At 49.5% G+C, this 12,352-nt stretch overlaps 1 protein-coding gene across 1 annotated transcript in view; it reads right to left on the bottom strand.

Annotated features, from left to right (window-relative positions):
• Window positions 1–11,131, bottom strand: part of DDX41 (DEAD-box helicase 41) — a 34,987-nt gene extending 23,856 nt beyond the window's left edge. The window contains exons 1-9 of the mRNA XM_069763959.1: window positions 10,972–11,131; window positions 10,811–10,894; window positions 4,404–4,563; window positions 3,746–3,820; window positions 3,405–3,465; window positions 2,235–2,371; window positions 1,704–1,776; window positions 1,458–1,611; window positions 186–322 (exon numbers count right to left, since the gene is read on the bottom strand). Of these exons, the coding sequence (XP_069620060.1) occupies window positions 186–322; window positions 1,458–1,611; window positions 1,704–1,776; window positions 2,235–2,371; window positions 3,405–3,465; window positions 3,746–3,820; window positions 4,404–4,563; window positions 10,811–10,894; window positions 10,972–10,995 (905 nt within the window). The 5' untranslated portion in view covers window positions 10,996–11,131. The remainder of the gene's footprint in view (window positions 1–185; window positions 323–1,457; window positions 1,612–1,703; window positions 1,777–2,234; window positions 2,372–3,404; window positions 3,466–3,745; window positions 3,821–4,403; window positions 4,564–10,810; window positions 10,895–10,971) is intronic.
• Window positions 11,132–12,352: the final 1,221 nt, after the last annotated feature.

Below are 12,352 nucleotides of genomic sequence, written 5' to 3'. Positions count from 1 at the left end.
CGCACACATGTCAGCTGTACAAAACAGCTGACATGTCGCGACTTTGATGCGGGCTCACCGCCGGAGCCCACATCAAAGGGGGTGACATGGTATGCGCAGTACTAGTACGGCGTATGTCGTGAAAAGGTTAAAGATAATCTGGTCATAATTTCTATGTATAGGCCACATAAGAAAGTGGAACTTACTGCTTTATGGTTTCCATCTGCTCCTTGACAGACATACCACCAATACACAGTGCTGTACGTAAGGTTGGAAAGTTGTCTTCTTGCAGCAATCGGCAGTAGTAATCAATTATGCTGTGTGTCTGACGGGCCAATTCTCTCTGTGAGTAAAATAGGAAACAGTGCTCAGTAAAATACCACTATAGGGGAAACCTATGAAAATATCTCCTAACCCGGCTATACGATCACACGCTGGGTCAGGCTCATTGTCACGATCTTGGTTTGGATCTGTGGCAGATCTGGTTTCCTTTAGATTAAAACGTTTTTTCCTTTCTGGTCATTGGGGGTTAATGCAGTTTTCTCCCCCCCGGTGGCCGCTGGTGATATTGCATTGCTGCTGGGTCAGCTGATGTTTGTTACCACTCCCACCTTCCTTTAAAAGGTCACCTGGTGCATCAGCTGACTGTTGGTTATACAGGTCCTTTGGATACCAACCTTTCTGGAATTGCTGCTTGCTAAGTGCTTTGGTTCTGCAGCTGAATCCTCATACCTGGTGCCTTACTCTGCTGCGCGGTGCATTGCAGCAGAGAAAGCTAAGTGTGCTGTTATTGTTTCTTTGTCCCTTTGTTGTGTAACTCTCCTTGTGTTGTATTAGTGCAGCGGTGGGACCAGTGCTCTCACCTGCCAGTTCCCTACATAGGGATTAGAGCAGGGTAAGTGAGGGACAAGGTACCCTGGTCGGCGACGGGTTGAAAGAACCCGTATAGGGACGGTAGTAAGATCAGGGCACAGCCTCAGGTGAGTGCAGGAGGTGCCCAGTCCCCACCGTTGTTAAAGTGTCCCCGGTGTAACCTTGTGTGTTCCGTCGTTTTGTGACCGACCGTCAGGTCGTGTTACACCAGGACAGTCACTTCGTGACACTCATGGACTGAAGTCACCATTGAGTATTCATCACGTCATAGATTTACATTGTACAGACTGACTTCTACTCTGGGCACAGTGCATTTCCTACACAGACACAAATCATCACATGGGGGAATCGATAATAACCCCTATTACCACGCATATTCCGCTAAGCTGCCAGACAACCCCGGTGTAAACGTAGAACAATATGCTCTGAGCGTTGCTAGTCTCCATGACACTGTGAAAAACTATAGGCTCTCTGAAAGCAAATTTCTATCGCCATTTGTAGGCATTATTTTTCCTCAATTTGACAAAATGAATACATTTCTATTCCTCAGCACCAACCACTAAGTACAATAATAGGAGCACATGCTGAGCACTAAAGATACATACTGACGGGCAAATAATAAGTCCGTATGGTCCCTCCCTCTTCGTGAATGGCAGCCTCTTTTCTTGCTCCAAGCAGAACATGATAACTGGTAATGTAAAAACCAGAGTTTTGCCGGATCCTGTGAATGCAATGCCAATCATATCCCTTCCGGAGAGGCTGTAAGAGAAAAAAAAAAAAGATCAGTGGTTTCTTACAAATGTTATACCACAGCAAAATTGGGAAATTAAGTATTAAACTGCAGTCCTCACATTGTGGGGATGCCTTGGATCTGGATAGGTGTAGGATGCAGAATTCCCTTCTTCTTCAGTCCACGCAGAATAGCTGTCATTAAATTCACAAACGGTAAATAGTTCGTTTACCAAACTTGTATAATTACTAGGTTACATAGAACATCTCTAGTTTTCCTGCTATACAACCAGCCTGACATTACCATTTTGTATACCAACACACATGCTGCAAAATACAGAAAGAGTAGGAAAGCTGGGAAGTGGCATAATGGAGAATGGAAACAATCCAATGTTGGTCACCTTTAATATATCACCCGCAAACAATCCAGTAGCGGTGCAATAGAGCCTGGTCTGTGCTCAGTGGACGTTATAAAGAGATGTGACCTGGCACATAGGAAGACGCAGGGTGATATGGCTGAGGGCAAGAGCTGTCCGTCATGGGTAAATTACCAATCTACATACTGGAATATAGACCATCATTCTGAACAAATCTAAACATTAGAGCTAAATGTTAACATACATATTATACAAGTGTCCGTAGCCTATACTCACCTGCGGGAAACTTCATCTCCTTGAAGCTCTTTATGGGAGGAGGAATGCCATCCCCTTCAACCAAGATGTGGTATTTTCTTCGGACACGCTCATGCCGAGCTTGGGACATCCCAAGAATATTTCGTGGTGCTCTCCAGCTTGCAAAAGAAAGACTATGGTCACCAGCTGCAGACTAAAAAATACAATTTATAGCTAGAAATTAGCTGCCGTAAGTATACCCCGAGGAATAAAGGATTGGCTGCAGCTTAGAGGGGCTGTTCCGTGGAAAACACATCCCCTATGCACAGGTGTAACATTAGAAATTGAGAAATACTCTAGGAAATTAACAACACAAATATTTGATTCAGTTTAGATTGAAAGCTGAAACAATACGGAGTTCAAGCCTGAATCCCCTTTACTTATGTTCCACTCTAGTTACTGTACATGAACTTCACACAGGCAGAGCCAAACAGCAGGAGGGGGTTAGCTGTGACCTCACAATAAGCAGTTTGGGTCAAAGTTTAGGAGTCCATTCATGTTCAGGCAATGCTGGAGCAGATATAGATCTAATCGCTACATCATTGCTATAGGGCGAGTGATGCAACCTTGGGGTGGCCAACAGCCTCAATGTACCAGACGTCCCACACCTATCTCACTAGTGATTTACAGCAATGGTCTGACTGGAGGGAGCAATGTCGGCAAAGGTCAGGCAAGCCAGTGCCATCATCAGTGAGGAAGGAGAAGAACCGAGAATGAGAGTTATTGAACGCTGGTCTGGGTGTGGGGGGCCTGCTGGAGGCAGTGGCTCCTAATTTATGAAGATGTGCGCCACACCAGAAATCTTACTCCAGTCAGGTACTAGAGTAAGATTTCTGGCCCAACTCACCATGAATTGGACAAGCTGTGATGTGCCACCTCTGGTGCATTTTGGCAGAGCTGGGAGAAACTGGCGTGAAAACACCAAAAGTCACAACTTGTTGGCGCAATACTGATTTGCACCTATATTTTGTAACTTTTCAAAGCTTTTACAACAGAATTCTGGAGTGAAAACTTTGATGAACAAGACCCATATGTTCATTTATGTTGTCAGTTTTAGCTGCCAGACTCCATTTCAAGACTTTTTTTTTTTTTTTTTTAAGTTTTTTTCTGACATTCACATTGGGGCAATGCACTTCAGAAATGTGGCCTTACCTGGTTTTTATCGGGTCATCATATGTAATACCTTTTGCCATTTCTTTCACAGACATCAAAGCTTTATGGAAAGAAAACAAAGAAATAATAATGAAGATAGGAAGATCTCATTATTTAATCCAGACGTTTTTGGGTTGTCATCAAGTAAATATAATTATCTATGATTAGTAACTCATTGACTAGATATGGAAAATGTTCAACACTATCAATTTTTTGCTATTATTTTTACTTATATACCAAATGGAAAAAAAAATTGTTTCGTTCTTTATGATGAAGGGATAAAAATATGCAACGAGGCCATGAATACACCCGCATATTAGAGGATTCAAGATTGTGCTCACCCCTTCCTTCTGTCACACTCTCCAAGATCTTCTCTTCTTCTTTCAGCTGCTTCTCCTTGGCAGATTCTTTTCTTGCTGTCAAATAAATATATGCATGAAAATAACATCCTATATAGTGATGATGTCTGAACTGCTGCGGAAATTATTCGGAGCAATACAAGCAAATAAAATAAATAACTCTGCATAATATGTAACAATATAATAATAATAAATATAATATGTAACTACCACCAGATATGCCTAATGAAAGATGACACTTTACAGCAGACCAGTCACCTGAATACTCTGCTATACGCAAGCTCAGATCTTTCTATTCGGTCAGATTGGCATAAAAATGTAGTCATAAGAAGAACCTCTCACCAGTGACTGATGGGCGGCCACTTTAATGAGAATGCATAGTAGGCTGTCAATCACTGTATGGAAGGTGGAGGCGTGGAGCAGTAGCCTTCTCCACATGGATACAACAGACTCCATAGCAGACCTAACTTATCCCTCTAATTTGTTGTCGTAAAGCAGAATATTCAGGTGCTCAAGTAGTTCCGCTACAGATATTCATTGGATAAAACGGCAAAAAATAAATATGTAATGGAGACAATAGTAAAGGTTGCGCGCACACACACACACACGCGCACGCACACGCACACACACACACACAGACCTTCTGCTTTCTCCTTTAAGTGTTGATGCTGGTCCAAAAGACTGACGTTAGATCGGGGGCCCAGAGGAATGTCATCTTCATCCGCCCGATGCTCACTGCCACTGTCCTTCTGTTCCTCTTCTATGACTCCTTTCTTCCGCATCTGCAGACGCTTCTGAAGCTGCAAGAAAAATGCTTTTAAAAGGCAAGGTTGGATTCACACGTGCTTCTTCATGGTCCAAGTCCATATCAGCCATAGGTCTCCTGACACAAATACTCGAACTCCCTCAATCATATGCCCTTAAGGCTATTGAGGTGAAGTCAGGAGACCACAAACCATGTACGTGTGAATCCCGCCTTACTTCTCAGCTTCATGATGTAGCCTTGCCTGGATGCAGCGTAACAATGTCATGTGGGCCATGGGAGACACAGGGCCGACATGGCCCCTTTGGGTTTTCCCACGAAAAAAAAAGTTCATTTTAATCAACATTTTAATTAATTGATCTTCAAATAATAATAAGTTCCACGATTTAATGCATTTTTTAAAAACAATTAATACAAAAAGAAAGACTGACCAGCTCACCCAGGCTCCTGGCATACAGACCTCAAGGGATCACTTGTGAACAGTAGATGAAGAAAAAAGCTAGCTTTGACAAAGAACGCAGTCTGTGCATTCAAAACGCGTTGCGGTGTCTATCTTCAGTATGGAATTCAATACATTTTGCAATCAACGAAGCTGGAACCTTTTCCTTCTGATTAAAACAACGTTCCTGTGCTGAGATAATCTTATAAATGTGTCCCTGGTGTGTAATGGCTGTGTCTGACCGTACAGGAACATTGTCATACCACAGCTCCTGGGCAGGAAGGAAGAGTAGACAGACAGGACAGCAGGGAATCACCGTTGATTCTTTCTGTGAGGTTAATCATTGCTTAAAAACAGTGACATGTTTTACCTCGCACACAGAATCAGCAGTGACCCCATGCTGTAATGTCTGTACACTTTTTTTTCCCCACCTGCCCAGGAGCTGTGCTATGATCAGACCATGTTCCTATACTGTCAGACACAGACATTACACAGTACACAGCAGGAACTCGGCGCAGGAACATTTTATTTATACACATCCAATTGTGAAAATTATTATTACTCCAAGATCTATTGATTAAAAAGTACTTTATTTGTGGGAAAACCCATTTAGCTGTTTAGATGCAATGGTCAACACTGAGCATGATATCCAGGGTAAACATGACATCTAAGGGGTTGTCCACATAGTAGACCTCGTCTTTTGAGACCAATATTATTGGAAGCATGATGCCCAAGCCTATTAGTAGTAGGGAACATACCTGAAATCCCCCTTTGCAGCCTTAAGGTACCGTCACACTTAGCGACGCTGCAGCGATACCGACAACGATCCGGATCGCTGCAGCGTCGCTGTTTGGTCGCTGGAGAGCTGTCACACAGACAGCTCTCCAGCGACCAACAATGCCGGTAACCAGGGTAAACATCGGGTAACTAAGCGCAGGGCCGCGCTTAGTAACCCGATGTTTACCCTGGTTACCATCCTAAAAGTAAAAAAAAACAAACACTACATACTTACCTACAGCCGTCTGTCCTCCAGCGCTGTGCTCTGCACTCCTCCTGTACTGTCTGTGAGCACAGCGGCCGGAAAGCAGAGCGGTGACGTCACCGCTCTGCTTTCCGGCTGACCGACGCTCACAGCCAGTACAGGAGGAGAGCAGAGCACAGCGCTGGAGGACAGACGGCTGTAGGTAAGTATGTAGTGTTTGTTTTTTTACTTTTAGGATGGTAACCAGGGTAAACATCGGGTTACTAAGCGCGGCCCTGCGCTCAGTTACCCGATGTTTACCCTGGTTACCAGTGAAGACATCGCTGAATCGGTGTCACACACGCCGATTCAGCGATGTCTACGGTGAGTCCAGCGACGAAATAAAGTTCTGGATTTTCTTCCCCGACCAGCGATCTCCCAGCAGGGGCCTGATCGCTGCTGCCTGTCACACTGGACAATATCGCTAGCGATGACGCTGCAACGTCACGGATCGCTAGCGATATCGTCTAGTGTGACGGTACCTTTAGGCTGGTTTCACACGTCCCGATATTTCCTGTACCAGAAAAACCGGTCCCGGAGAGATCAGTGTCTGTAATACTTGCGACACACGTGTGCTGCATCAGTACCACATGCACAGGTGCCAAGGAAGCAGCGATAGAGTAAGCGCTGTTCCCCGGCACCAGGTGCTGAAGACTGCTCTCATGATTCTCCCCTGCTCTGCCGGCGATCAGCGCAGATTATGGTGAGAATTTCTCAGGGTGATCTGCTGTGAACTCACTGAGCTTGAACCATGGTGACCTCATCACAAGCTTTTACCCACAGAACTGAGGTCACCGCAGTTCACCCTGGCTGGGAAAGCAGCTTCACTGACCAGCGGTAACCACGATGAGGTCACGGCTAGTCACTGACGCTGCGCTTGCAGCAACTCATTCACCAGTGCTTCTCAGCCTGGACGGTTGCATCTTGGCACCGTCCAGGTTGGCAACTATTTATACCCAGACAGGGATTACGGTGTGGGACAAAATGACGGAGAGGTGACGGATATGGTTGTTTTATTTTTGTTTTATTAAAGGAGACGAGGGATTCAGTGGACTGGTCGATAGGTGAGTATAACTGTGTTTGTTATTTTAAATAAAAAAGTAAAAGTGTGTTTTGTTTTATTGCAAATAAAGGACTTTATACTTCCAGTTTGTTTATTTAACATATAAGTATTGGATTAGTAATGGATGGGTGTCTGATAGATGACTCTCCATTACTAAGCCGAGGACTTGATGTCACCAAACAATATAAAGGTGACATCAACGCCACAAATATGAACCCCACTTGCCACCTCTACAGGGCAAGTGGGAAGAGCCAGAATTGGCGCCTCTAATAGATGTGCCTCTTTTGGGAGGCTGCTATTTTTAGGCTGGAGAGGGGGGTCAATATTCATGGCCCCTTACCAGCCTGAGAATACAAGCCCCCAGCTGTCTGCTTTAGCAAGGCTGGTTGTCAAAATGGGGGGACCCCCCACGCCTTTTTTTATTTAAATAAAAAAAAACACAGTTTGGGAACCCCTCTATTCTTGATAATCAGCCTTGCTGAAGCTGACAGCTGAGGGTTGCAGTCCCCAGTTGTGAGTTTGCCTGGCTGGTTATAGAAAATACAGGAGTACTGCTGCTTCTGCTTAGTGTACTGCTGCTTCTCAGGTGCCGGGATGTGTCACACCAATGTCATTAGTGTGAGGAATGTTCCGCAGTCCGCACTGCCGGTAAAATAACGGACACGTCTAGGCATGAGTCACACAGTCTGTGGAAGCACACGGACATGTGCACAGCAACAAAGATTTCAATGTGTCTATATGTGAAAACTGTCACCGCACATAGCGGACACACCGATGTGTGTAACCGGCCTAAGAGGGTTGTTCATTCTTTTTATTATTATTATTATTATTATACATTTTTATAGCGCCATTTATTCCATGGCGCTTTACATGTGAATACGGGGCAAATATAGACAAATACATTAAACATGAGCAGATAACAAGGCACACGAGTACATAAGGAGGGAGGACCCTGCCCGCGAGGGCTCACAGTCTGCAGGGGGTGGGTGAGGATACACTAGGAGAGGGAAGAGCTGGCTGTGCGGCTGTTCAGTAGGTTGAGGATCACTGCAGGCTGTAGGCTTGTCGGAAGAGATGAGTCTTCAGGTTCTTTTTGAAGGTTTCTATGGTAGGCGCAAGTCTGATGTGTTGGGGTAGAGAGTTCCAGAGTATGGGGGAAGCACGGGAGAAGTCTTGGATGCGGTTATGGGAAGAAGAGATGAGAGGGGAGTAGAGAAGGAGGTCTTGGGAGGACCGGAGGTCGCGTGTAGGTAGGTACCGGGAGACCATGTCACAGATGTATGGAGGAGACAGGTTGTGGATGGCTTTGTATGTCAGTGTGAGGGTTTTGAACTGGAGTCTCTGGGCGATAGGAAGCCAGTGAAGGGCTTGACACAGGGGAGAGGCTGGGGAATAGCGGGGGGACAGGTGGATTAGTCGGGCAGCAGAGTGTAGGATGGATTGGAGTGGTGCCAGAGTGCTAGAGGGGAGTCCAGAGAGTAGGAGGTTGCAGTAGTCGAGGCGGGAGATGATAAGGGCATGCACTAGCGTTTTTGCAGTGTTGCGGTCAAGGAAAGCACGGATCCAGGAAATATTTTTGAGTTTGAGACGACAGGAGGAGGCAAGGGCTTGGATATGTGGCTTGAAAGAGAGGGCAGAGTCGAGGATCACCCCGAGGCACCGGGCGTGTGGGACTGGGGATAGTGAGCAGCCATTGACATTGATGGATAGGTCTGGTGGAGGGGTAGAGTGAGATGGGGGAAAGATGATGAATTCTGTTTTGTCCATGTTCAGTTGTAGAAAGCGAGCAGAAAAGAAGGCTGAAATGGCAGACAGACAGTGCGGGATTTTGGTAAGCAAGGAGGAGAGGTCAGGTCCGGAGAGGTAGATCTGCGTGTCGTCAGCGTAGAGATGGTACTGCATACCGTGGGATTCTATGAGCTGTCCCAGGCCGAAAGTGTAGATGGAGAAGAGTAGGGGTCCTAGAACAGAGCCTTGAGGAACACCGACTGACAAGGGGCGAAGTGAGGAGGTGGTGTGGGGGAGGGAGACACTGAATGTTCGGTCTGTCAGATATGACGAGATCCAGGAAAGGGCCAAGTCTGTGATGCCAAGGGATGAGAGGATTTGTAGCAAAAGGGAGTGGTCTACAGTGTCAAAGGCAGAAGACAAGTCCAGGAGAAGGAGGACAGAGTAGTGTCGCTTGCTCCTGGCAGTTAGTAGGTCATTGGTGACTTTAGTTAGGGCAGTTTCAGTTGAGTGATGGGAACGGAAGCCTGATTGTAACCGATCAAAGAGGGAGCAGGAGGAGAAGTGGGAGGACAGTTCAAGATGGACGTGTTGCTCCAGCAATTTGGAGGCATAAGGGAGAAGAGATATCGGGCGATAGCTAGACACAGAGGATGGGTCGAGGGAGGGCTTTTTGAGGATGGGTGTGATCTTGGCATGCTTCAGATGAAAGATTCTTCAGATGAAAGTCTGCAGACTTCAGTATAACGGCAGTTTGTTAGGAGCCAGACACATAAGTGCCCCCACACTTGCCGATTTGCATACTTGGCTCACATCCCGACTAGACGTGCTCATCCTAACACATGCACTGGGCAAGGCTGGGCCCGTCTAGTCGGGATGTGAGCAGAGCATACACACATCACACATGGGGGGAATCGCCCACGGCAACTTGGAGGGGGGGGATCGCCCACGGCAACCTGGAGGGGGGGGGGATCGCCCACGGCAACCTGGAGGGGGGGGGGGATCGCCCACGGCAACCTGGAGGGGGGGGGGATCGCCCACGGCAACCTGGAGGGGGGGGGGGAAAATCGCCCACGGCAACCTGGAGGGGGGGGGATCGCCCACGGCAACCTGGAGGGGGGGGGGGGATCGCCCACGGCAACCTGGAGGGGGGGGGGATCGCCCACGGCAACCTGGAGGGGGGGGGGGATCGCCCACGGCAACCTGGAGGGGGGGGGGATCGCCCACGGCAACCTGGAGGGGGGGGGGATCGCCCACGGCAACCTGCAGAGGGGGGGGGGGTCGCCCACGGCAACCTGGAGAGGGGGGGGGGAATCGCCCACGGCAACCTGGAGAAGGGGGGGGGATCGCCCACGGCAACCTGGAGAGGGGGGGGGATCGCCCACGGCAACCTGGAGAGGGGGGGGATCGCCCACGGCAACCTGGAGAGGGGGGGGGGATCGCCCACGGCAACCTGGAGAGGGGGGGGGATCGCCCACGGCAACCTGGAGAGGGGTGGGGGGGATCGCCCACGGCAACCTGGAGAGGGGGAGGGGGGATCGCCCACGGCAACCTGGAGAGGGGGGGGGGGGATCGCCCACGGCAACCTGGAGAGGGGGGGGATCGCCCACGGCAACCTGGAGAGGGGGGGGATCGCCCACGGCAACCTGGAGGGGGGGGGGGATCGCCCACGGCAACCTGGAGGGGGGGGGGATCGCCCACGGCAACCTGGAGGGGGGGGGATCGCCCACGGCAACCTGGAGAGGGGGGGGATCGCCCACGGCAACCTGGAGAGGGGGGGGGATCGCCCACGGCAACCTGGAGGGGGGGGGGATCGCCCGCGGCAACATGGAGGGGGGGGGGATCGCCCACGGCAACACGGAGGGGGGGGGGTCGCCACGGCAACCTAGAGGATCCTGACCGCACACCACACACAGTCCTGAGCAGCCCCAATGACACAAACCACGGGGGGAACGGGGACGCTGCGTGCTGTCTCCGTACACTACCGCCATGGGAATCCGCTGCCTGTCACCACCAAACACAAGGCCTCTCACCAGCTGCTGCTTGCGCTGCTTCAGCGGTATATACGGCACGTAGTCGTCGTCTGACAGCGCGTCCTCCTCATGGTCCGCGGCCCTCTGCAACGGCACAAGCTCGTTATCACTCAACTGTAACAGGGGCTCCCGGCAGGAGCGCTCCGCGGCGGGACACTCACCTTCCTGGCCTCACCACCCTCCATCACAGCTGGCACTCTCACACGCAGCACAGCCGGTAACACTACCGGACACTAGGAATGGGCGAGACTATCGGCCACAGGGCCTTTCCTATTGGCCCAGAGGACGGGGATGTGCCGACCACGCGCCGGTGACGTCACTGGCAGCTTCCAATCCACTGCCTTTAGAACAGCAGATGCTAAACTGTATGGGCGCCTGGTCGGTATGACGTCATTTCCGTCACGTGTTGGTCATCCATCCAGGTGGGAGCATTGTGAAGAGTGTTCCATCGGCAGTGACAAACTGCAGGCGAGAAGGGGCGAAGGGCAGCGCCATGTCTGTGGTGGGATGTGTGGGTGTACGTCCTGGGAGTTGGGGGAGGTCTTATGGCATTTGGTGGGTGCATAATGTTGGAAGGAATGTCTGTGGTGGGAGCCGGGGTGAAACTGCTACTGCGCATGCGCTGGCATCTCCCCGCGGTCATGACAACTGGAGGAAGTCTTTTCTGCCACTGACCACCCCCCCTTGTTACGGCACCTGTGATGACGCACTTCCGGGTTTCCGTGCAAGCACGTTAAAGGGAACCTGTCACCCCAAAATGGAAGGTGAGCGAATGCCCCCGTCACACATAGCGAGATCGCTGCTGAGTCACAAGTTTTGTGACGCAACAGCGACCTCAGTAGCGATCTCGCTATGTGTGACACGTAGCAGCGACCTGGCCCCTGCTGTGAGATCGCTGGTCGTGTCGGAATGGCCTGGCCGTTTTTTTGATCGTTGAGGTCCCGCTGGGTAGCACACATCGCTGTGTTTGACACCTTACCAACGACCTCGCTGACAGGACGTCCCATTGAATCATCATGAAATAGCATCGTTGTACAGGTCGCTACAGTTCACCGCATCGCTGCTGCGTCGTCGTTGGGGAGATCGCACTGTGTGACATCTCACCAGCGACCACATAGCGACGCAGCAACGATCCCTGACAGGTCGTATCGTTGTCGGAATCGCTCAAGCGTCGCTATGTGTGACGCGGCCTTAAGCCCATCAGCATCAGGCTCTTATCTACAGTATTCTGGAATGCTGTATATAAGCCCCGATGTATCCTGAAAGATAAGAAAAAGATTTTAGATTATACTCACCCCATACCTCCCAACTTATGAAGATGGGAAAGAGGGACAAAGTTTGCGGCGCGCAACGCTGCAAATTTTCGGCCACGCCCCTGACCACACCCATTCATAATTAGTTACACCCATATCCACGTCCCAACCACACCCATTTAGCACTGCTGATCACACGGTTTCATATACAATAATAATAAACAAAAAAAATGGCCACACAGTGCTCCATACTGTATAACGGCCACACATGATGCTCCATATTGTATAA

This window comes from Ranitomeya imitator, chromosome 4, assembly GCF_032444005.1.
Source record: "Ranitomeya imitator isolate aRanImi1 chromosome 4, aRanImi1.pri, whole genome shotgun sequence".
In the NCBI taxonomy this organism is placed as follows: Eukaryota; Metazoa; Chordata; class Amphibia; order Anura; family Dendrobatidae; genus Ranitomeya; species Ranitomeya imitator.
This window is presented reverse-complemented; position numbering and strand designations above follow the sequence as displayed.